The sequence below is a fragment of the Taurulus bubalis genome (genome assembly GCF_910589615.1).
Source record: "Taurulus bubalis genome assembly, chromosome: 5".
NCBI classification, from domain to species: Eukaryota; Metazoa; Chordata; class Actinopteri; order Perciformes; family Cottidae; genus Taurulus; species Taurulus bubalis.
Genome location: NC_136593.1, coordinates 9,495,238 through 9,520,469, shown reverse-complemented (window position 1 = coordinate 9,520,469; position 25,232 = coordinate 9,495,238). Strand labels below are relative to the sequence as shown.

General features: G+C 41.1%; 1 protein-coding gene across 1 annotated transcript in view; it reads left to right on the top strand.

Annotated features, from left to right (window-relative positions):
• tox2 (TOX high mobility group box family member 2) overlaps positions 1 to 25,232 on the top strand; it is a gene marked incomplete at both ends in the record, with an annotated part of 86,061 nt that overhangs the window by 17,310 nt on the left and 43,519 nt on the right. The window contains one exon of the mRNA XM_079217996.1: positions 13,081 to 13,173. Within this exon, the coding sequence (XP_079074122.1) occupies positions 13,081 to 13,173 (93 nt within the window). The remainder of the gene's footprint in view (positions 1 to 13,080; positions 13,174 to 25,232) is intronic.

Sequence of the window (25,232 nt, the reverse complement as noted above, 5' to 3'; positions counted from 1 at the left end):
GTGTAATCTGTGTACATTTAGTGGTCTGACATTTTTGCACTCAATTTTTTGTTTCACACGGGACACCAACACCGGTCCCCGAAGTGAAAGTCCTGTTTTTTTTGTGCCATCCAAGACTCGGTGTACATTCTGCGCTACACAAACAACCTGAGTGTGCAGGAGCTGCCGATAACTCATCTGATGTTAAAATAACAAAAAGTAACGTCTGGTGGGAATCGCTGCTAGCTACAGTAGTCTAACATGAAAATGTCAACTGCGACTGTATCCTCTCGTGTAACATATGCACAATAGTTGCAGTATCATAAATGTATAATTTTTTGTACACAAAAAGTGCGAACAATTTAGAATACAGTTCGACCTTCATGTGAATCATTTTCAGTTGTTTTCTTAAGGAGCAGAAAGTACGTTTGAACGAATAAAGAAAGAGTCCCATCTATAGTGAAAATTCTTTTAATGTGGAGCCTGAAACGCCAAACTGCTTACGGTTCTGTGGAGGAGCCGGTATGCACTACAGTCAGTTAACCCGACAGCGAAGCACAGAGTGGACCCGGTAGTTTCTGGCTGCACTCAGAAAACATCTCAAATTATCACCTAGTGAAAGCTGACGTTAAAAAAAACTTTGAACATCAAAAAAGAAGAAGAAGAAGAAGAAAAAAAGCCCAACCAAAATGATGGGTGAGCTCGCAGCGGCTCCGGCATTGGCCCGTACATTTGAATATGAACGGCTCCGACTGAAAGGTTATGACCCATAAAGAGGGGGAACGATTTGAGCGAAGCGTGCAGCGGGGAGAAATGTCAAAGTGAGAATGGCAGGAAATATGTTAGTGACAAGGAAAAAGCTGCCCCTGGTATTCTAGAGCCGATGAGTAAAAATAGGGCATTGGGCAAGAAGGCAGGAAACCAGCAGAGCGAGGCCTCTAGTTGGAATTTCTTCTGGGGAGGAGAGATAAGGGACTTAACTCCCTCCTGTCTGGGCCAGCCGACTTTAACATGTGACATGTGATCACTGATCATTTATGTAGAGATGGACAGCGGAAAAGGAGATTGAAGAATTGAATAAATGATTGGAGCACTGAGTGATGTGTGTGCACTGCTGTGCGTCTTAGTGCGGGCACTTCTGGGTGCTCTCTGTTGATCTGTCACTGATTGAGCATCGACAGGACTTTTTAATTAGGTCAAGACTTGTGATGGAAACCAAAGATCTCTCACACACACACACAAGGACTCTCTCACGCAAAACGCACGCATACACATTGAGGTAATGGCTAAGGAGTGGAAAGTACCGTGTGTGTGAGGTTCCTCAGGTTAAAGAGTGGAAGTTAGACAATAAACAGTGGCCTTATCAGGCTCTAGGCAGAGCTTCCCACCTGAGAGCCCAACATATCACTCTGACTATTCGAAACAAATATGACCTCTACGCACTTGCTTCAGCCCACTCACACTCATGAATAAACAATTTTGACAAAAGAAAGGACCCCCCGGTGGCACGTTTGTCTCCGCGTTCAGATTGTAGACGGTCATTTTGCGACACATCACACTCATCCCGCGGCACTATTTGATTTGCCCGCAGTTACGTGACCTCACCGAGACGAGATCCATCGGGATTTTTACTAATCAAATTTTGCGGCCTGACGAAATGTGAGATCGATGCCCCAGAAGAAACGAGACAACGAGATGATTACAATACCGTTGATTACAGTCATTTTACACAGTGTGGAGGTTGAGGAGCTCATGGGGCGTTCACTGACAGCTACTCAGCCGACAGTCGGAGTGACCACTTCTTATAAACCGCGGGTGATTCAGGAGTTCCTGGCGTTGATCTCAAAGTCAGATCGTGCCAAACATCTCCTGAGGAGACTAAAAATAGTGCACAGCAGCTGAACATCTTCACCAACAATAGAGGTCACTGACTTTCATTCATTGTTTTTAAGTATGTTATTCCTGTTGAGAGAGTAAAACAAAAATAACGCTGGTTCCTTATGATCAACTTTTCATCATTAGGAAATCAGTAGGAAAATGAAAAAGGCACGTAGATCTTGTGAGCAGTTGATTCCACATCAGCTGCCAGCTAGCTGTTGACCTATAGCTTGACAGACCTTTGGTGGTTGATTGCATTTTGAAAAGCTACTTTGAAATAAAAGAGGAAACCTCTTGATTCTGGGGGAATAATACAAACGTGTGAGGGTAAAGATCAGCGAATAATTTAAGTTTTTTTGGGATACAGGATTTCTGTAGCACTGTGAAAGAATAGTATATATGTATGAAACATTCTCTGTGACAATTAGAGTTGAAAGACAGAAGTGCTTCCATTGACAAGGAGAACAGTGTTACATAAGCGTCCTCATGTGTCCTTGTTGTGGCCAGTTGCTGTCATATTGAGGGCACAGCCTCCCTCCAGCTACATCGCTGAATGAGACAATAACCTAAATACCTGTCGGATTTCTCTCTTTCTTTCTCCCCGTGCTTCTTTACCTCTACCTCACTTTGTGATCCCATTTCATCCTCACATTTTCTCCTTCTCCTTTCCATGCCCCCCCCCCCCCCCCCCCCCCCTTACCCACACTCCCTCATGGTCACTCTCTTAAGTGATTGCTACATTTCATCTCATGGTAAATCGGCCGTCAGCCCGGTGAGCTATCATTATGCAAATGATGGGCAATTCAATTTCAGTTGGTCGGAGGGGGGAATTTCTAATTAGGGTGAGGCACAGCACTCAAGATGGAGAGAAAGATTCAAAGGCCGAGAGAGAGAGAGAGAGAGAGAGAGAGAGAGAGAGGAAGGCAGAGAGAGAGAGAGGAAGGCAGAGAGAGAGAGAGGAAGGCAGAGAGAGGTGCTGGAAATGGAGAGCAGGGGTGAAGACAGAGGTAAAGACAGAGGGAGAAGACGGAGGCTGGAGAGAGAGAGGGCTGGAAGACCAGTATCCATCCACAAAATCAACACCTGCATCACAATTATAGTCTTCAGTTGGCTGTGAGTCTCCTGCCTCCTGCTTTTTGCTTATCCAGTTAATTTTAATGAAGTAGTGGCATCTGAGCTTTACCAGAAAAGGATCGGGAGAACATGTTTTTTAATTTTTCATGATTTACGATGTTTTCACAGTGGAAACCTTGGGAAAAAAACTCTGGACATGAAAAAACTATGTAGTCACAAACACAGGACTTTCAACCAGGAGGTTCGTGTCCCAAAGGATTGCAGAGTTTTTAAGAAGTTATGTTATGTTCTCTGTATCATATTATGATACATTATTTGCATCCCTCAATTGATGTGTTTTTTTAATGGTCAACTGACAATTTACTTGTGACTTGACTTAGATTAGCACTGTCATTTTACCACATTTAGGAATTGGGAACAAAACCACTTAGTTAGGTTTAGGACAAACATCATAGTTGGTGTTGATTATTTTCATTATCAATCGAATAATACTTTTGTCCTTAAAATGCAAAGAAATAGTGAAACACAAGATGATATTCCAGTGTTTTGTTTGTTTCAAGCAACAGTACAAAAAGACATATTGCATTTATAGTGATGTTCAACAGAGAAAAGTAGCACATTTTTCCTTGAAAGGATGCTAAAAAAAAACATATTTGAAAATCTATTTTCATTCAAATGCATCATTAGCAGCCTCTGTAGAATGAGTCTGAATAATGACTTGTCAAATAAATGAACTACACTACACTACATTAATATGCACAGAGGCTTGTGTACACAGTCTTAGGCTTTGCCAATTAATTTAGTAATTTCTAATATTTTAAAGACATTGTTTTTATATGTCTGTATTGCTCAGGCTACAATCAATCTCCTTGCATTACATTTTTAGTGTAATTGATATAAGTAGCTTCAGTATCAAAAGGCTTACAATTATTATATTTGCCGTATCTGCAGGTTTGCGTGGCACATTTTCACAAATGATGTTTTATGATGTGTGTTGCTGTCAAACTTGACCAGCACTGTGCAGCATATTTATTTTTGACAGAGCATCATTTCTTACCATCACTGTAATGATACATTGGGCTTGTCTATGTTTTTTTAAATATATTTTATTATTGTTTCAGTATAGTACAGGAGGGAAAAGAAAAAAAAGATTTGGTCAAACAGTTCCATCTTGATTAAATAAATGTTCTCAATTGAGCTGCATATGAAGGTTGTTTGCATCTGTGTGTGTGTGTGTGTGTATGTGTGTGTGTGTGTGTGTGTGTGTGTGTGTGTGTGTGTGTGTGTGTTAGCGCTTAGTTAATAGTCATTTAAGATTTTGATTTATGTGTTGCTTCATTTTAGTCTCGGTATCACATGCTGTCCACTCTGTCTTTGTGTGTCCCATGTGTGTGACTGTGTGAGTCTGTGCACATTTTTGTGTGGGTTTTGACTCATTTGCACATCCACACATATCTGAACATGTGTAGGTGTATGAATGTGTATCAACCATATACACACACACACACACACACACACACACACACACACACACACACACACACACACACACACACACACAAAGAGGATTCAGCTGAGATCAGCAGCTCACCCTGGGCTGTCAAATTTTCTGTCAGCACAGCCCAAGAATCACAATTGGACTCTTTGGGAGGCATTAATTCAAAGCACCGTAACAATGCTCTGAAACCAAATCAACTGCCTGTAGTCAGCATATCAACTCTCAACTAACTCTCCCCCTCTATCTCTCAATCTCTCTCTCTCTCTTACTCTACTCTGCTGCTCTCACTCTTTCCACCCTGTTTGCTGCCTTTTGCTCTTCCATCATCTCTCTCTCTCGTTCTCTCGTTACCTCCTTCTCTCTCTCGCTCGCTATCGTTCTCTTGTTCCCTCCTCTCTCTCGTTCCCTCTTTCTCTCTCCCTGCGATGTGTGATTGAACTTGTAAATATGTTGCTAGAAAAGGTTGCCTACCATAGACAGTGACTTCCTCTGCAGCTCATGTCTCATAAAAGCAACTTTAAAAATGCCATTACCATTCCATTTAAAATAATACTCTATAATATTACTTTATTACCGGCCTTATTCAATTTATGTTATTTATACAGATACGAAGTCATGCGAATACGATATTACACTCTCGCATTACACCTTTGAACCCGTTGGCACTTTTTTTTGCCACTTTTTGCCTGCAAATATTAGATTTCATTATTAATAGATCTGTAACGCTGGCTTGTTTTGTTATATTAACTTCAGAACCATATAAAACAAAGAAAAAACACAACACTGTATGGTAGCCATGAGAAGTAAGTGAGACTTTTTATTTAGTCTGATTTAAATTATTTTCTCTCTTGTGTTTATAACTTAAGAACATGTTTTTGTGCATGTTCCTAATATAACCTAATAAAATAGTTCCTAATAGAACTAAACATATTTAGTTTTCATCCAGGTGAATTTAATGTCCTTATAAACATCAAAGACAAACATACATAAATTGTGTGTGAGCAAGTTATGTAACATTACTGTCATGCACAGGTGGGTGTGGTCAGAGTAAGGTTCCCAAAAGTGAGGTGGTGAGAAGTGCAGTTACGCCCAATTTTGCGTTGTGGCTGCTGTGATCGCATTGCAAAATGAAGTTTGGCTAGAAATGTAATTTAATTGGTGCTAATCTAAAATAGTAATACCTGATCCTGGCCAAACCTTTTTCCCCCCTCCTGATCCACAGATGAATCTTTTAACAGAACCTCGTTTTTCAACTGCTCTTTTGTCACAAACACAGAACAATTTAGATTCGACTTGGATAAGAAAGTGAATCAGCAGAATGTTTTCTCTCCTTGCCTCTCTTTTCGTACATCTGGCCAGCTGGAATCAGAAAATGTGTACGCAGTCATCAAAAATAGTTCACTACATTTCTTTTGCTATTCAACTAATCGTTCTTTTCTTGTCTTACTGCATTACCGTGAGGCTAAAAATCCTTATGATGCAGTACAGGTGGTGTTTTATTTGCTAATTTCTCTTTAAGGAAACTGTGGAACATTTATATCTGAAACATTTCTCATGAAATCAGATGATAAATACAAACTGACATTTGGGAGTCTCTGCTCTCCTCAGCAATCCCAATTTGTTAAGGAATTATTCTCCTCAGCTTCTGCCGGTATTAACCTAATCTAGCCTCTGCGTGTACTTCTCTTGAAAAAAAGAAAAGCAAAGAAAAATCCCCTGTTTTCGTATGAGCCAAATATTCTCCCGACCACTTGTTTTCCGCCTGTAACACGTTGCACAGCCGAGGTTCCGGCTCTGCTTGTCAGCTGTTGGTTGTTAGCCGTATTGTTGTTTTGCCTTCAGGAAACCACTTCAAAAGAGAAAGGGGTTTTGAACAGATTCATGCAAATTAAAAGTTTCTCTGTATCACAGCGAGCAAGGGCACCGGCTGCACTTTCTTAACATGTTCCATCTCTCCTGCGTTTGTGCCAAACACAACACAAAGGGCAGAAAGAGAGGGAACACATTTCAGTAGTTATTCCAGTTCATGTTATCGTGTCAAAGAGGTGCAGTGTTATCGAGGTCAATGTTCATGTTTGAAACTGGCTTTGATGTCAATAAGAGACATAATTCATCAACTGATTGATTGTCTCTGACGTACAGCTTTACTGTAGAAAGCTTGATGAAATACTACTTTAATTCAAACTGAACCAATTTAGTCTTTAATGTTGCACTTTGACAAATCCTACAACAAACTGTACTTGATTATTGACTGGAGCAAAAATCTTTAAATACATCTATAACTTTTATTCCATTTTCCTGTGTGGAGAGTTTTAAAAAAGTGCAGCGTTTAATCCACTCAATAATCCACTCATCCGACTGCACTTTGAATTTAAGCTTTTGCAATTTTAGATGGTGCTGTTGGATTTCCTATCTACGAGAAAAACATGCAGCCGAGCTCTGCATTGTTGTTCCAGTAGATACAGAATCTACTGTCTGTGACAACCCTGTGTAGCTGCAGGTAGAGACACACAAGTCAAGTTGGAAAGAACAAGAAGGAGCCGTAGGAAGAGAAAAGAGAGCAGCAGAGAGACATAGAGGTTCGAGAAATGAGCACAAACCCTAAACTGTGTTGCAGATGTGTAACCTCCACTTTCACTCTTAGTTATGTTTGACTAATTGTGTAAAAAATGCTAAATATTGTCAGCTGTCTATCACAGAAGAGTAACATGTCAACAAATACTCTTTAAGATAAAGAGCTGCCACAAGATTGATAATGCTGTTGGGTTTAAAATAATAATACAATTATGTATTGAAAAGGATGCCCTTTAGCTGATCCCAATGGCACCAACAATTCTTCATACAAATCACGTTTGTGTTGCTTCATCTTCAACTGATGTTCACTTTTAATTGTGTTATATTGAGAAAGCAGTCATGCAATTTTTCTTTTAGGATTCATTCCTTTTACATTCACTTGCATCCTTCTTAATAAATAAGTCATAGAATTAGTCTATACATTTGCATCACTTTCCACTGTATGTTCTCTATGTACAACATGAGCGTGTATTTTCATTTTAACACATCATGCTCATGTCTTTTAAAATGCCAAGAGACTGAGATCAATAAGTAAAAAAAAAAAGATAGCATCAAATTTTGGATCAAGTATTGATTACATGAGTATACTGTATGCACCGATCTGAAATCAAGTTATCATATCAGGTTACTAGTCCATTTACGCTAACGTACACAGGAACAACAACAAAACGTGTCACCCGCTGCCCGATCATTGCTGCACCTCTGCACACTAACACTTATCATAGAGTCAGTTGTTTCCACCTTTTAAAGCGTCAGCACGTACGTACATACAAAGTCACAGGAGTTTACACAGGGAGCGGATGGAGAGTCTCTGGAAAAGCTGCGGTCAGCTATAAATAGCCTCGGCTCAAACGCTGGTGTTGGCTGGATATTCCCACTGGTGTGATCAGTAGTTTGAGTGTCAGTAGTGGCCCGAGGCAGGTAGCCCTTGGGTTCATGTCCTGGTTATGGTCGAGTTGCTTAGGCCTCAGTTGACATCTGTATCACACACACACACACACACACACGCACACACACACACACACACACACACACACACACACACACGCCTCATCTGTCTGTCTTTCTCACTGCAGGTGTTTTGAGATAAATAGTACATACAACCACATAGAATGCTACAGACCTGTTGATTTACAGTCTCTGCAGACATTTACAAAAAAATCTAAACAAACATTTCCTGTAAACATGTGCAGGGGCATGTACAATATGCATCAATATTTTGTCCGCAATTCAGGTCTGTAGCTTCCAGCGTTTAGTAATCAATACTTTGTATTGATTCACTATATTCCACAAGTACTGGCTTAACATTAGAGTCCAAACTACTTTTTTTTACATTATAAAGTCCTGGTATGATTGTAATGCATAGAGAACTGAAATGCCTTCAAATTTGTCAAAATAAAAATACCTAAATCCTCTGTCTTCAAATTAAATGATATTGCATTCAATGCAAAACATATGGAGGAAAGTGATTCATTGCAATACGATGTTGCACATAGCAGTTGGTTTTGTTTAAGTCTCTAAAAACCACTGAAAAAGTGATTCACACTCTGTTATTGACTGTCAGACCACCACAGCCAGAAATCCGTCTGGTATTATGTAATACGTTTATACAACAGATCTGACAGGATCATGTATGTTACCAGTTGACATATCAGGAAGAACCGCACCAAAGGGAGCAGAATTGAACAATGTCGTGACTGAATTTGAAACAAGAGTAATGTTTTGTATTATTGATCTTCTGACGTCAGTATGCATGCTTTGTTGAGTGCATACTGTACATACAGTTTGGAGCACCGTCTCCATAATGTATTACCACCATATGTGTGTACATGCATGATTGTGTGTGTGCATACATTACTGTACACCATAGATGAGTGATAGGGTTTCCTCATAAGCCGGTCTAGGCCCTTGCATTCCTCTCACCGGTGGAGTCTGATGTGTCCAAGCCTTTCAGCTAATCTGGGAAGAATGTCGGCTGCAGACACACATGTGTTCCATTAAGGCCAGATCTGCGTAAATAATATAACATGCAACAGCTAACGTTACAGGTAACTATACCCCCACAGCTGTGCCTTTGGCTTTGCAGTGCCCCACCTCCCCCCGCCTATAAAAAGGCAACGCTGATATCTAATGAGTAGATGTGGCGTGGCGTCTACCGCGCTTTAGGCAGCAAAATAAAGGTGATGAATATGTATTAGATAATAGAGCCAGACATATTTGAATGGATACTGAGAATAATGAAAGTCTGATGATATATCAGCCGTTATTCTTTTTGTTTGTCCTTTTTTTCCTCTTTTTTTTTACGCTATGTTTGAGTCAAGTGGAATCTACATTTTTTTCTGTTTCATAAGAGATGATGCTGCCAGTTAAACATATATTGCACATATCTTTTTTCTTATCTGACAATATGCACGTGGGCCGATAATAAGTATCATTTGTCAAGGTGGTGATAGACATTTCAATCTCATTGTTAGAGAATCAAACATTGCACTTGAGTTTATTTTAGCAAATATACTTTTTCAACACGATTGACAATCTGAATGTATTAGTATTATTATTATTATAATATAGTATGTATTAGTAGTAGTATATAATCAGCACCGTGTACATCTGTACAAGAGCAGTAAAGTCTAAAGTCACATGGCCGGAGTCGTGCGTGAAAGCCTATCACTGCTCAAATTGTGCACCCTCCCCCTTCCCCCCATTGTTAGTGGTTCTACATCCAGACGACCGTCATTGGCTCTCTGTGTTTATTGTCTGCCCGCTCTGCTTGTACTGATTGGCTCCACTCTGCCAAGCGACAGGACAATGTTTGCTTTGCTGTCTGCCTGGGGAAGTCCCTCTTGTCCCTGAACGGGCCCGGCAGCTACAGTAACTGATACAAAGTTCAGAGGATGCCAGCCTCTTCCTGGTGCGGTGCAGCATCTTCCTGTGGCCGCACACCAAAATCAGTTAAAAAACTGCGAGTGAATTACAACCTTATTTATTTGTATGTTTTTATTTATTTTACCTTTAACACAGAGGATTGCAGTAGCATGAGAAAACAAGTGGCTCTGCCTTTTGCTCTATTTTGGTCAGAACTAGCTTGTGGGTGTGCACCATAAAAAAAAAAAAAAAGCAGAGATGTTAAACGGCTGGCAGCATCTGGTTTTGGTAGAAATATCGCAGAAACCTAAAGTCAGCCAGAGAGTGAAAGAGAGGTGACAATTGTGAGAGCGTCTGAATTTAGGACTAGAAAACAGAAGAAAGGAGTCAGAGAACAAGTGTAGAGAACAATGCTTCTGCACTTGCAAACTGTTGTGAGCCAGCAAGGAAATGTGAGGAGTTTGGCTGTTGCTGTTCTGGGTGCCAGCACTCCTAATGAGTCTGTCAGGGCCAGTTAGCATAGCCAGGCCTGCTTGTGTCCCCTCCAGGCCGCAGACAGCTGTTATTAGCCCCATAATGGCATGCCACAGGGCCAGATTAGCCTGGCACACTGGAGAAATATCAAACATTCACTTACTGTGGCTCCTTCGCTGGCTAAAGCAGCTTTTCTGCGAGGCATTCATTTAGCTGGGATGCTGGCAAGCTATCTAACAGGCCACAAAAGAAAAAGTCCCCATTGAGGGATGTAGTTAGTGTAAAGTAGCTCCTCTGGAAGGAAGAAAAGAAAATATATGTCTGGCTAGAGGATGCAGGGGCAACATACCGGGTCATGTTTTGCTGATTATATCTTAAATATAGCTATAATAGCAACTGAATACCTGAATTGGGATACATAAATCAATGTATATTTTGAGTATAGGATAGCTGTATATCTACATTAAAAAAAAACATATTGCAACTCGAGAAGAATGTTTTTTTTGTGGGTTTTAGTTTTGTTGACAGGATAAGGTATGCACAGATACAGCTATCGGATATCGGGCCAATACTGACTCAGATAGCTGGATCAGGTATCATGACAAATGCTATTGAAATCTTTGTATCCATCATTTACTGGAATTGTGTTACTTGTGCACTTATTTTTACCAATTTGTTGGTGCATTTAATAGGTTTACTCATGAATTGTAATTCCTGTTGTGAAGATTCTTTGCCAAGTTGCTGGTGTACGATGTACTATTTAATGATAAATAGCAATTGGGTAAAATGTATTTAGTGGTTTTATTTTGTTTTACAAAGTGAGGAAAATCTGATGTTGCCTTACACATTAAAGAATGATCCCAGTCAGGCACACATCTTTTTAACCGAACACAGATTGGTACTCTGTATCGGCCGATGCCCAAAGCAAAGGTATCGGCATCGGGACTGAAAAAGTGGGAGCGGTGCATCCCTGGTCAGGACGGTGCAGCGCAGAGGAAAGTTGTAAATGAGAGTTCTCCTTATTAACGCTGCGTCATCACTATATGAGCCATATCGACGAGAAAGCCACTGCTGTCTACTCATCCGTTTTCACCTTTCATAATGAGCACAGGAAATCAAAACCTTACACAGCAAGTACTCACACTGCCTCAGGGGATAGCCTGCCACTGTACAATGTCTGTGATAGGCCATTAGATCAGCATACTGTTTGTACTGTTCTCTTCTCATAGGGTATAACTCATGCTCTTTGAGCCTGTGATTTATCCAATATGTGTCATATACGTTGTGTGTTACCCACGTGTTTGCATACATTGCTTGCAGGTTTCACTTCGTGGTAATCACCATGCATTTGGGCCCATAAACTTGATCTCTAAAAGGTGTGTTTATGGCGGTTCCACTATAAAAGCTGAGGCCTGCTGCTTTGCTCACGTGGTTGTCTGCACCATGTGACTGTTTAGAAGTGAAAGGCAGGGCTAGTTATGGTTGGTTCAGAGATGTTTTCTCACTCAATTGTTAAATATAGTCAAATACGGCATGTCTTACATAGCAATCGGAAGCCCTGCCCTTGAAGATTTTTGTGTCCGTGTGATTACATGTGTGCCTGGGTGTTTTTGTGTGGATGAGGTGACAGAATGAAGGCTAAATAAAGAAGGCGGCGAGACAGAGTAAAGCAAGCAAACAATTAAGTATGAGAGAGAGATAATGTGATATTTGCTCTAGATTGCTGCGCTGTCCCCCCCAATAATCTACATCATCATTAGCAAACTGTACGTATAAAGTGTGGCAAAGCCATTAAGCACTTTAGCAGGAAGGAGCCACCAGTCATTACAAATATAAATTCATGTTTTATCCTCTTATTTATGAGAAACCAGTTTCCACATCACCCGTTGCAGCATTTATTGTAACAGCAGGCAGTGCACAGAAGCTAAAATAGACTCTCCAACACCAGAGAAGAAGACAAAGGATGTAGCTCATTTGATCAATTAACCCGTGTTGAACAAATCAGATGACAGAAACAGCATGCAGCCTGTTGACCAGATGTTCCAGAAGAGAGATGTTAATGTAAGAAACTCAGAATACCAAGTAATCACAGAGGTGCATTGGGATGTGGGAACCACATCTAGCTGCCTCTCCTTGGCAGGGACCACTTGTTGCGAATCATTAGCTTCCCAACTACTGTGGGCTTTGTCACCATTGCTCCATCAGGTTGTGTTGCTGAAACCCACATAGGCAAGTACAGGGAGGCGCCCGGCAGCACACCCTAATTATCATCTATGTAACATATAGGAAGATGGAGTCAGTGGCGTATATACAGGGTAGCTGAGCTCAGGGTCTTCTGGCTACCCAACACAACAGCTTAGTTCCATTAGTGCCGCTACTGAGCCAACCGTATCCAGTTATTATGTGTGGTACATCACCGTGCAGTGATGTGATTTAACATGGCAGCCAATGGGCAGGCTGTCCGACTTGGCGGAAATGTATGAAACCAGCACTCGTAAACAAAATGAGGACCATGTAAAGAACTGCAGTGTGTACGGTTCCTGCGGATGGGAAAACACAACTTCAGAAACTTTGAATGTAGTTGCAAACTAATTAAAATGAAATCTGGATCTTTTTTTTCTTCTTGTGTTTGAAATGTTTTATTTACGCAACTTGTCATGCTGAATTCTCTGTAAAAAAAAAAAAAAAGAAGCAAGGGAACATACTGAAAATCTTTCTCTCTCGTTCTCCTCCTTCAGAGCAGATACGGCCCTGCAGATCGAGGTGTGAGGCTCTACAGTTCCCTTCCTATGCGCCCGAACCCTGACGGCAAGAGACTGCCCTCTACTGGGGTAAGACTCATCTCCCCCCCTCCTCCCCTTCCCCCTCCCCCTTCCTTATCCTCCCCTCCTCACCCCATTACCCCCCAAGGTCTGATCCATACCTACATGTACACACATACCCTTATCTAAACAGTGAGCGACACCGAAGAGGCCTTCCCTCATCTGCACAACAAGACTGTCCAAACACGGCATAGGAGTGGCAGTTCAGAAGCAGTGCAGACATAATTTCATGGGTTAAATTTGTGTGTGTGTGTGTGTGTGTGTGTGTGTGTGTGTGTGCTCCCTTCTTGGATTCCCAGCAGCTGGGATGTTCTCGACCCCGTGATGATAAGCTTCTGAGTAGAAACAACTGTTAAAGACAATTACCAATATCTGGTCTTAAATCCTGGCTAGGAAACAATACAAGCCATCGTTTGTGAACTTTGCATCTTCCTCTTCCTTTAACCCCTCATCCCACTACTTCTCACCTCATGGGCTCTTTCCACACACCCTGATAGACCTCTAACCATCACTGGCAGGGCTTCCATAATAGCACCTATTGGACTTGGTGGTTTGTGTGGTATCTTCCTGGAAGCATTTTGCCACAGCTGATAGGCCAAACAACCGTCTACTGTATTTGAGTTTGCACAGAACAAAGGCCTGTTGTGGCTTTCTGGATGCAGTGCTTCTGACCCATGTTAGGTTGTAAATAAAGGAAGGGCAAATATTGATTAAGTATGACAATTTCAATGTTTAGCTGATTTTATCTTTATTTTTTTGATGCATCATTAAAGTCTACTTTTTCAATACTTGTATTATGTGATTGTTTGCAAAGAAGATGGGAAAGAAGTTTATTTAAGTTCAGTGATGCAGCACTTGCAGTACTTTGACTTTGACAAAGTGCTGGAACAGTAAGTCTACTCTGTTTGTGACACCTTTCTTTCATTTTTTTAATAAAGACAAATCTTTTAGTATTGTGAAAATCCTAATTAGAATCTAGCTTGCCTTGCTTTTATGCATTTATGTAACAAAGGAGGGAAAATGAAAGAACAATGGACCGAAAAGAGAGAATTTAATTTCATATGTCTCCCTTTTTCATGTTTCACTCCATGCAAGTGCTTTTTGAATTATCTCTTCTCTGCTCCGGGGCTCAATGAGAGGAAGAGTGGGTGAGCGAGGGGGAGACAGAGACGGAGTAAAAGAGAGAGAGAGAGAGGCAGATAAAGTGAAAGCTGTGTAATATTGTTGGTGCGCACCTTTTTTTAATTACAACAGAGATTGTATTGATGTCTCAGGCCACATGTCCTCAATCATTTATCAAGGGGAAGAGTGCTAACAAAGCATTTCTAAGAAACCCATCCTCTCCAAGGGCCTGGAATCATACGTTATCTAAAGTGAATATTGTTAATGCTGTTTTGCAGAGAGACCCACTTACAAATCATGGGAATGAGTTCCTTGTCAGTACTTGCATAAGGTAGAACAGATATATATCCACTTTCTTCTGATTCTCTGTTGAGCAAATACAACTCTGCACCTAAATCTCGATGCAGGAATTGTTTTTCAAAAGAAGAGGGACATGTTTAAAATGATGGATAAACATTAATGTAAGGGAAGGACAATTTCTAAATTGGCGAGATCCAATTTAAAGATTACATCTCTCACGCGGAGTAGAATTCATCAACAAAAAAAGAGCAAACTAAACACAATTGAAAAGGAGACAATATGTGTGTTTTTTTTTGCTGCTGCTTTTCTGTCAGTATCCTTTTGTCTGTCTGTCATGACCCGAGTGTAGCGTCGGTACAGTAGCAGCATGTAGCTACAGGCTGCACGGAGAGGAGGAGCCTATAAACCACTTAACATGCAGGAGGAAACCAGACATTTTTCCATTGCACTTATCAGGTGCTGTGGTGAGAGCAAGTGTCAAGGTGCAGCAGGTCTCTGCACCCGCCCTCAACTCCTCGCACCCATCCTCTCCTTCCTCCCCTCTTCCTTCCCCTGCACACCCCTTTTTATTTTCCCCTGATCTCTATCTCTGTCTCCCCCCCCCCACCACCACCACCACTCACCACCCTCGGTTCAGTTAAAAGTGGGCTTGGCACTTCCGCAGCACTCCCCCCCCCCCCTACACTCCCTCCTTCCCTCCCTCCACCACTTCTTTTCTCTCTGTCAAACTAACCTCCAACTCCTGCTTTTCACCTCTGTGTTTCCTGTCAAGGTGCACTGCCCACCTCCCCCTCCCCCCAACCACTGGCTCTGCCCCCGCAACCTTTTCCTTTGCTTTCTTTCAACATCTATTATGGCTCTAAATGCCTACAGTTCTTTTTTTTATGCTCAGTTCAGAGGTCCTGACCCCAGTGCTATGCAGAGATCTTGCAAGTCCTGCAACTTTGTGATGGAGGGGGTTGTATTAGTGGAATCTCTGCCATGCTCTTGTTTTAATGATTTTGTCTTACAAATGTGAATCAATCTCTTCCAAATGTAAGTGCAGAGTGTTAAGTGAATTAATCCACCAACCAAACCATCAATACTCTCATACATTAACACCCTTAAAAACTACTAATTGTCAATTTACATGTCCACAAGTTTTATCCATTAACATTCAGTTTTCAACTTAAAGCTGCCTTATGAACAGAGTTTCTGTTTACATTCAGTGATCCTCGCTAAATTGCATTGTGCGTATTCCTAAGGTCAAACAAACATGTCTAATGCATTTTCTTCATCTTAAAACATTCTGAAACTATTGTTTCCATCAATGCTATGTTGCCATTAGTCTTCTACCCCCCGGGCTTTAATGGCACATTACTTCATTTCTTGGCATGTGCCGCCACTTATAGATTAGTGTGAAACCACAGGTTACCAGTAAGTATGTTAAAGCTGTTAATATACCGTATATATACAGTGTCTTTCCTATTCCACACCATCTTCAAGTAGATCTGTGCCATTTTATCAAATGGAAATATGTCTTGTGAATCACTTTTACACATTTCCTCTAGTACAACCCTGACAATTTGATATCTTTAGAGACTTTAGGATATCCACCTTAATATGACACTCTGTGGGTTTGACAGCACAGCATGAGTTTGTAGATGCCCCACGAAGATAAATTCAGTTTACCTACCTACTACATGCATGGTGTAATGTGTTCAAGGTTTACTGTCAGCCGTGATGATCAGTACAATTCAGTACAATTAAATGAAATAATGAAATGCAATTAGTGTTTAACAATCTGTCCAAGCTGCTGGAGTGGAGCTTTGTTTAAACTCAGGCTTGATAAGCATCAGCGTATTCTTTGCAGGGAGTCAAACTGTTTGAGGTACCATTGTAGTTGTTGTTATTGTTGTTTTAGCTCCACTGCTTTGACACTGATTCTTATGGCGAAGATTCAGAATCTGCCATAGCGCAGAGAAGACAGGATTGTTTCAGGACTATCTCTTTCTCTGTCTGTCTGTTTCCCTTGGTTTCTACACGGCCCTCGCTCTCTCTCACTCCCTCTCTCTCCTGCTTTGTCTCTCTGCGTCTTTCTCTCTTTTTCCAAGCTGATTTGGAGCCTTGCATAGTCAATTATGTAGGGAGTGAGAGATGGAGTGGGGGCTCCGGCTCCCATATTTTGGTGCGATATTAATATTGCATGAGCGCTATTCTGTAGCGAATATCTAAGAGACTGCCTATTAAGGCAGCAGCAGGAGGAGAATGTGACAGACACACACACACACACACACACACACACACACACACACACACACACACACACACACACACACACACACAGTACATACATGCATACACAGACAGCCAGAGAGCATGGGTGAATCAGTCAGGATCATGCACAGGTTGTTATAATTAGTGTTTTCCAGATTTATTTTGGTGGGATAATAAGAGTGACTCATTTTCCTGTTTAATATGTCATGTTTGTTTATTTGACACGGTTCACATCACGCCGTACAGTCAGCGCGCTTGATGTTGGTGAGAAGTGAGTGATGTTTCACTGTAATTGTGCTCAGAATGGAATATTTTAACTAACTAACTGAATAAACAAACAAAATAGAGACACAAAGCAAATGCCTGTGGTAAAAAAAAACAAAAAAACATTGGCAAGTTAATTGTGATATTGCAAAGCAGGAGTGATGTGACGGCAGGCTATTTATTTTCCGCTGCTGGTCGGGTATCAGTGATGCATACAGCGAGTGTCAGCAGTGACAGGCTGAGAAGGTTCCTACAGCGATGACGGAGAGGCTCAGTGAGGACACTTGATGCTTTTTTGGGTGCCAAGTGGCGGTGACAACGGATGGTATGTTATAGACGTCTCGTTTCAGGATTACAGATTGTCAAAAGCAACTGTTATTAAGGTGTCACGGACATACATATCAGTGATACAGTTTAAACACATAATAACACGTCTCATTTGTTATGGCTACATAAACGTAGTAGTGTAAGATGACATGGCTGAAATGAATATCAGAATATCGCTGATATTTATTTTGTATTCCTTTATTGTATATCACAATATGAAAATGCATCAGACACATTTCTGAAAAATTTATCGGAATTTTTCTTTTTCTTTTTTAGCAAATAGAAAATAGTGAGATACGGCCATTATCATTTTCAAAGTGATGTCCTCAAATGCCCTGGTCAATAATCAGTCTACTATCATTTCAAAAATAAAGAAAAAATCCATGAAAGCAAAATACAAAAATAAACCAACAGAGAGTATTTTTCTCACAGGACTTGGAGAACATGTGGAAGAGGTCTTCCTCTACAGTCCTTTCATTCTTGTAGTAACATTGCCAGCCCCTATCAAAAGCCCAGAAAGCCCGGCCAGGAATCCACACAGCCAGTTTGTCCCGAGCCCAGAAGCATCACGCTGGGCTCGACGTCGAACAAGTGCTTGGTGACCTTACAGCACCAGCTGGAGTTAAAAGAAGTCTTTAAAAGGCCGATTCTCCACAGTAATATCATCGCCCGTGCCTCAAAGAGTCTGGATTAAGGCCCACTTTCCCTTGCTAAAATGTAACAAATGTGTGAAAAAACATCACAGCCAAAGCCAATGTGGAGGGAACAATGGAGAGAGGAAGAGGAGCGAAATAGAGTGAGAGAGAGAGAGAGAGAGAGAGAGAGAGAGAGAGAGAGAGAGAGAGAGAGAGAGAGAGAGAGAGGGCTACAAACGAATAGCAGAGGCAGGAAAGAAAGGAGAAAGAAAGTGAGGGGAACTCAACATCTTAACACCCCCAACCCCCCCTCCCTACCAGATATATCAATGTAGTTGGCTTTCTCTGAAATTCAAATGGCAACAGGAAAAAAAAAAACTGATAAGGAAAAAAGAAAAAGAAACCTCTGGCTTTGGGAGGTGGGAGGGGGGGGGGGAGGCTGGGAAAAAGACCTGCCATCTATGTATTAGTGCTCTGTAAATATTACATGAGCTCCACATTCGCTCAGTTGTTTGGCATTACTTCCACTGGATGGGTATATTATTTTAGAAACCATGCCTTGTTTATGGAGAGGCATGACCTACTTCTCTCTCTCTCTCTCTCTCTCTCTCTCTCTCTCTCTCTCTCTCTCTCTCTCTCTCTCTCTCTCTCTCTCTGGTATTTTTTCCTTTCTCTCCCCCCATTCTCTCTTTCCCCTCACCTCTCTTTCTCTCTCGCTCTCTCTTATTCACTCTCAATCTGCGCAATCTCAACTGGTTGTCCCTGCTGAACAATTACAAGGCAGAGAGACCCAAATGGAGATGTTTGTAGAAAACAACATGTGTATAATTAAGGTTTAATGAGCTCTTGTCAGGGTGGAATGTGCAATTAGATTGGTAATAAAAAAATCTGCCTGAATGCTAGTGGCAGCGGCTGGATGTGGAGTCAGCATGGCAGGGAATGAAAGAACAGTGCATTATTTTGAGCCCTATTGACAGAAGTAGATGGTGCTGGATCCTGCATTTAGATTTAAATACATAGTGACATCCCGAATACAGAAAGGAGTTTTTTTTTGTCCTGGTGGTTCTATATTGTGTGTTTTCAAATTACTGTACTTACACACCGGGCTATATAGTTTTCATGGGAAAACAGTTCTTAAACAGCTGAACTTATTCTTTACTGCTGCAAGAGACAATCATCGTAATGTGCAAGGAGAAGGTAATAAATGTCATTGGATGCAATAATATAAAAGTGATGCTTAATTAGAGAGCATTCAGAAAGCATATACCTCTGCCAATTTGTTGTTTTAATAAAACACGCAAATGTGTCCGATTTATGACCACAATTATGACCATACAAGTTAATCATGTTGCTGTAGCACCTATATAGCATCTATATGTGAGATCAGGGCTGCAGCATATAAACGCTTTTATTATCAACCAATTTGCTTATTATTTTGTCTCCAAAATGTCAGAAAATATTCAAATCAATGGTAAATATATATTGTATAAGATGTCAAATATTGAAAAAATTGACCCGACCCACGACGTTGTCGCAGAACGCCCACCGTCCAGTTCCCCCTCCGGTTAAACACTGCTGTCGCTGTCTGTTCTGTTAGCACCGTTAGCTTCCTGCTGCCGATCCACCCGTCGCCATGTTGAGAGCCGTGTGGAGACAATCCCTCGATCGTGGATATCCTCCGAATTTGAAATGTAGCACACTATAAACTTTGCTTATTTTTCACTATTGCGATCTTTTCTTAAAGCGTGCCACAGTTGCCATGTGCAGATATTGGAAAACTGAACGTAAAACGTGTTAAGCAACATTGTGAGTCTTGCAGAATCGTCCAAAAACAATGTTATTGTGTGGGGATGAGGTTTGACAGAGAGACAAACTGAAATGAAAACATTACATCTGGGGTGAATGGAACAAATATGCAAAAAATAGACTATTTATTGATTTTAAACAGCCCTCAGACTCTGTCTTTTATAAGGACACTTCCCCATGCGTCTTTTTAAATATGGTTGTGAGGGGGAAAAAACAGATACGTGCTGCTCTCTTCTTCTTCCACTCTATTTCTTTTTTTCTTGACTTGAAATTGCTGCTTGTAGGTCTGGTGGAGAAGATCCACACACACAAAAATCATGTTTGGCTCTTTCTGAATTACTTGACTAGACTGAAAGAGAGGGCCCTTTGTTGGCTTCCTCCGGGACTGCCCTTGAAAGGCTCCTATTGTGTGGTAAGCACTATGATATAATGCAAGTGGATTTAATAGATTTAATGGAACATGCAGACATGCTTCTCAAGCCCTTGTGTGATGAGAAGCAGCCTGTTTTTAGAAGATCAGAACCACATCTTAAAGAAATGAAATGTCAATGTTGCGTTGCTCCAGCAGTGTAGTAGGATTTTATTTTTATAGTAAATATTCGTGGTTATTCAGTGCATGTGTTAACAGAATCCATTGCATTTAATTGTACATCACCAACTGTACCATCTTGTTTTGTTTTTTTAGGTATTTTCAGATTTCTGTATTCCCTGATTATCCATTTGTGTGTCCCACCTGCGTTGTTTTGGAAGTCAAGGTTAGGCAGGAGCATGGGGAGTTGAATGTCAGCGACGTGTTTGCTTTGTTTTCATTGTGTTAACAGGAGCACAATGGTACGATTGTGTGGCCATCTGAAACCCTACACCTACCCAGAGCTTTCGGGGGTCAGAGGTGGGGGAGATGTGTGTGCCTTTAGCCCAACGAACCATGCATTTTAAAAGTCCCAGAACCCAAAGAGTATTCCAACCAGCATACCATCAAAACCATTCTTGCTTCGCCGGCTCGCTCATATACCAGATCTGCTTGTAAAATGCGCTCATTTTCCAGATATAAATGATGCTTTTTTCCCCCTCTCCATCCCATCGTTGCTTTGCAATCTGTCTCATTATTTTAAGGTGCCATTTGAGGAGTGGCCAGCCTCTTGAAACCCTTCAGTGTGATGGACAAGACCATAAAGAAAAGCAATAAACCTGAGATGAATGTTATATCTTAACACTGATAGAGGCAATTAAGTCCATCATAAGCGAGAGAGGGAACACTCTTCTCTGGGGACTCATTCACTTGCATGGTTTAACATGATTCCCAGCTAAATCCCTTATTTTATTTCTCCTCTCAGCTCACAGCTTACAGTCGAGCACAAATTGAGCTGATGTGTTTTTTTTGTTTTTTTCACACCATTTGGTCTTTCTGTCTGATCTGCCCTTTTCTGTCTGTCGTCATGTGTCTCTTTCTCGCTCTCGATATCTCTCCCTTTTCTCTCTCTCTTGTCTCCCCATTTCGCCGTATTTGTCATGGTAATGCAAAAAAATCTCAGCTGCTCCAATTCATTTCGTGGTCTTTCAGTCGAGAAAGAAGGGCAATTCTGTTTTTCCTCACTAGTTTCTGTGTGTTGAGGTTTAAAGGTAATGAAGACCATATTTCATCTGCATGGAGTTATATGACTGGGCGTGGCTGAGCAGGTCTGTTATGGGAAAATAAATATTATGGAAGGTCTAACTTTGTTATCTTTATCTCGCTGGGATCAATGTGTGTATTATTAGACAGGATACATTACACAAACATGTCGGCACGCACGCAATGTGCACACATTTGGAGCCAAGTGCTTAAGTTGTCTATACAGAATGCACACACACACACACACACACACACACACACACACACACACACACACACACACACACACACACACACACACATATAAGGAACACATAAAGGTGAAATACACATGCAGAAGCAGAGATACCCACACATGCACGCAGGCAATCCATATTTACACCACACCATCCCCCAAACTCTTGCTTTGGTTATGCCTGTGGGGGTGTGTGTGTGTGTGTGTGTGTGTGTGTGTGTGTGTGTGTGTGTGTGTGTGTGTGTGTGTGTGTGTGAGTGTGTGTGTATATCTGACAGCGAGTCACTGAATGCTCTAATGACCACAATCCTGACACAGGTATTTTGACTGCTGCCTCTTTCCATCGGCACATTGACTGACATGTGATTAGTTACGCTGGGATGAAAAACTAGGGAGGCGCACACTGTAACCGTGAAGGAGGGTTAAGTCCTGTTCTCTCCGTCTCTCCTGCTTCATCTTTCATGAAATCTAAAACATCCCTGGCCGCAGTTGCTGGTTGTATGATTTGGTATTCAGTGCGTACAGTATAAAGCGCAGCTTGGCGCACAGCGACCTTATGAGAAAATCTTCTTGCGTAGATCAATGCAGGTTAGCGACGCTGTAGCACAGAATGCAAAGTAAGCATCGCAGTAGGAATAAAGAATGGATACTAAATTGATCTAAAAAAAAAAAAGCTTTTTTTTTAAAGCAGAGCGGCACCAACCCACTACTGACCCCAGTAAGTGGATCCTGTATTGACCAAACTTAACTGATCCACATTAAGTCAAGTTAATTGGTCAATTTCAGTGATAAAAATCACTGTTTTCGCTATATGTTACAAATAATTCAGTTACAGCAGACAACTGAGTTTGAGTGCCACAGTGCCCATGGTGCAAGGTAATATCTCGAGTATCCTAATGAGTTTCCACATTTTTACAGATTGTTAACTGGAGAAGAAGAGAACAAGGGACCCTACTGGCAGATACACAGACTCTAGGTATCAGCACAACCCTATTTGTAATATCACATACAGCTATTCATAAACATATGCATAGCGTTATGTGATCATACAAATAGGGAAACTTGCAAAAGTCAACCTGACAACAAACCAAAACATACAGATATCCAAAATATATGAACACAGATTCATATGCAGCATGAAGCACAAACTCGATGCTATGTATAACATTGAAGCATGACACAGGATTAAAAGAATATTTCTTATTTCCAGTGAACACCTCGAATACAGTGTGAACAGACACAATTTCCTTCACCATCATCATTAGGAGAACACATTTGATCCAGACTCTTATTTTTATCCACTTTCTAAAAAGTTATGGGGAACTTATTCTCTAATGAATGGATACAATTGCAAGCGTAGCGATGCCACTACAGATGTGAGTCCCTGTCTGAAGGAAAGATACATTTCTGACATGCTGTGTTCCAGTCAACAGTTGTTTTATAACCTCTAAGACTGTGGTGCACTTCCTGCATCAAACTGACATTGGTTTGGCTTCACGCAAACACAAAACTATTTATAGCATCTCTCCCACTTTATTTTCTCCCTCCCCTTCTTTCCCTCTCATGTATTTGCATTTCTGCTATGCAAACAGGAGTCTGGTGTCAAGTGCGTCAGTTGTACAGGCCGTACTTGTCCCTTCTCTTTCTCAAGCCTCAATCTATCTTCAATTCCGTTCCCTCGCTCGTCGTGACTCCCCCTCTCCTCCATCTCACTGTAGCTTTCCACCTCTCTCTCACCTTCACCCTCTCCCCCTCCCCCCTCTCTCTCCCCTCTCTGTCTGTGTTTTCCTTTGCTCAATTGTTTTGCTGTAGATTTGGCCGCTATGATTAATGACCTCAAAGCCTCAGGAAAGCAAACAGGGAGAGAGAGAGAGAGAGAGAGAGAGAGAGAGAGACACACACACACACACACACACACACAACAAGCTCGCCCTTCCTTTACAAACCTCCCTTTTTCTCTCATGTCACCTGTTTGTATGTTCACACAGAGCTACACAAGACAGATCTTTTATATGCACACGTTTTTAAATCAGATTTCTGAAGATAACAGCAGCTTTTCCAGACCGTTGTTGTAATGTACCATGCATTAATAAGTTGTTCTTGTTCAGTTTATTTGGCTCGTTAAATGATTGCATTTTGTTATCATGCATCTCTATATGAATGCACTGCATGTCCGGCTTCTTACATTGTTTCCCAATGTTCTAAGAGCTCTTGTCATCCTCTGTGTGTTAAACCAAAAAGGTAAATGAGCATCAGAGGAGGAGACCACTGACTAGTCACTCTCTGCGTTTAGGGTCTTGCTCAAGGACACTTCAGCTGGGTAGATGCTTGAATATGGTTGATTTTTAGGTGACAGTGAGACTTTATACCACACAAGAAGCACATTTGATAGCCATTATTCAATATTATTTAAAAAAATAAAAAATCTTATTAGCAATTTGGAACTACTACTATAAAGTGCAACATGATATAATTTAGCTGGTAATTTCAATTAATTAAGAACAGAATAACATGGTTTTACATTTCTTTTTTTCTCTCAGATGAAACCAATAAATATAGACAAACATAATTTGTGAGCTTTTTTTTAGGTGGAAAATAATTATTTCTATCATTCCCCCTCGATTTGGATATTGTTTGTTATTCTAACAACTCAGTGACCTCGGTGACTCCTTCACATTGTGCTGCAGCAGCAGCACAGACTCCAGCTTGCTCTTTGACGTTCTGTACAATTGCTTTCCACTCTTGCTCATCAACATCTGGTTTGCAGGTGTGAAAATAACCTATTTCATGATACCGCCACTTCTTGCACGATGTGATTAGAAAAGCAAGTAAAAACGTTTTCCAGGAGCAATAAAGAAAGTAATTTCATTTGCAGAATACAATGATTATTCCTCCAGCAAACTAATAGTGCTATCAGACAGAAATCATTGCACTAGAAGTAACAGCTCCATCAGAGTCCGAATGATAACGTGGAAATGGAATTGGGGCTTCACATAGAATAATGGTGCAAGGAATTGTCTTTGTGCTGTAGTTTGTTTGGTGCTCTGAGTGTGTCGTGTATGAAGATAGAAACAAAAATGCAAATAAACTCTATAGTAGAGGAATCTGACTAATTTCAATTGAAAAGATATCCCCAAAAAATCCTCCAAAAAGGGTTTATACTGACCAACTAAACAACTACATTACAGTAGATTTAGTCCCTGGAACACATGGCTTATACATGAGCTGAAACATGGCTCTCAAAACATTGTGGCTCATTGCTGGTCCCTGCACACAGTTTGAGAAACAACCCGCAGCACGTTACCGTGGGCACATATCTGTCCCGTTACTTGACCTTACAGTCGCAGCGGTAATGCATCTGAGCCGCTAGGAGCTGACTTGAGGTGTGTTTTGTTTCCTCATAAATAGATGGTGCCAAATAGTGTCAGACAGAGAAGCAGGGAAGGCTTCTGAGAGTGTGTGTGTGTGTGTGTGTGTGTGTTTGTGTGTACATGTTTATACGCCGTGTGTT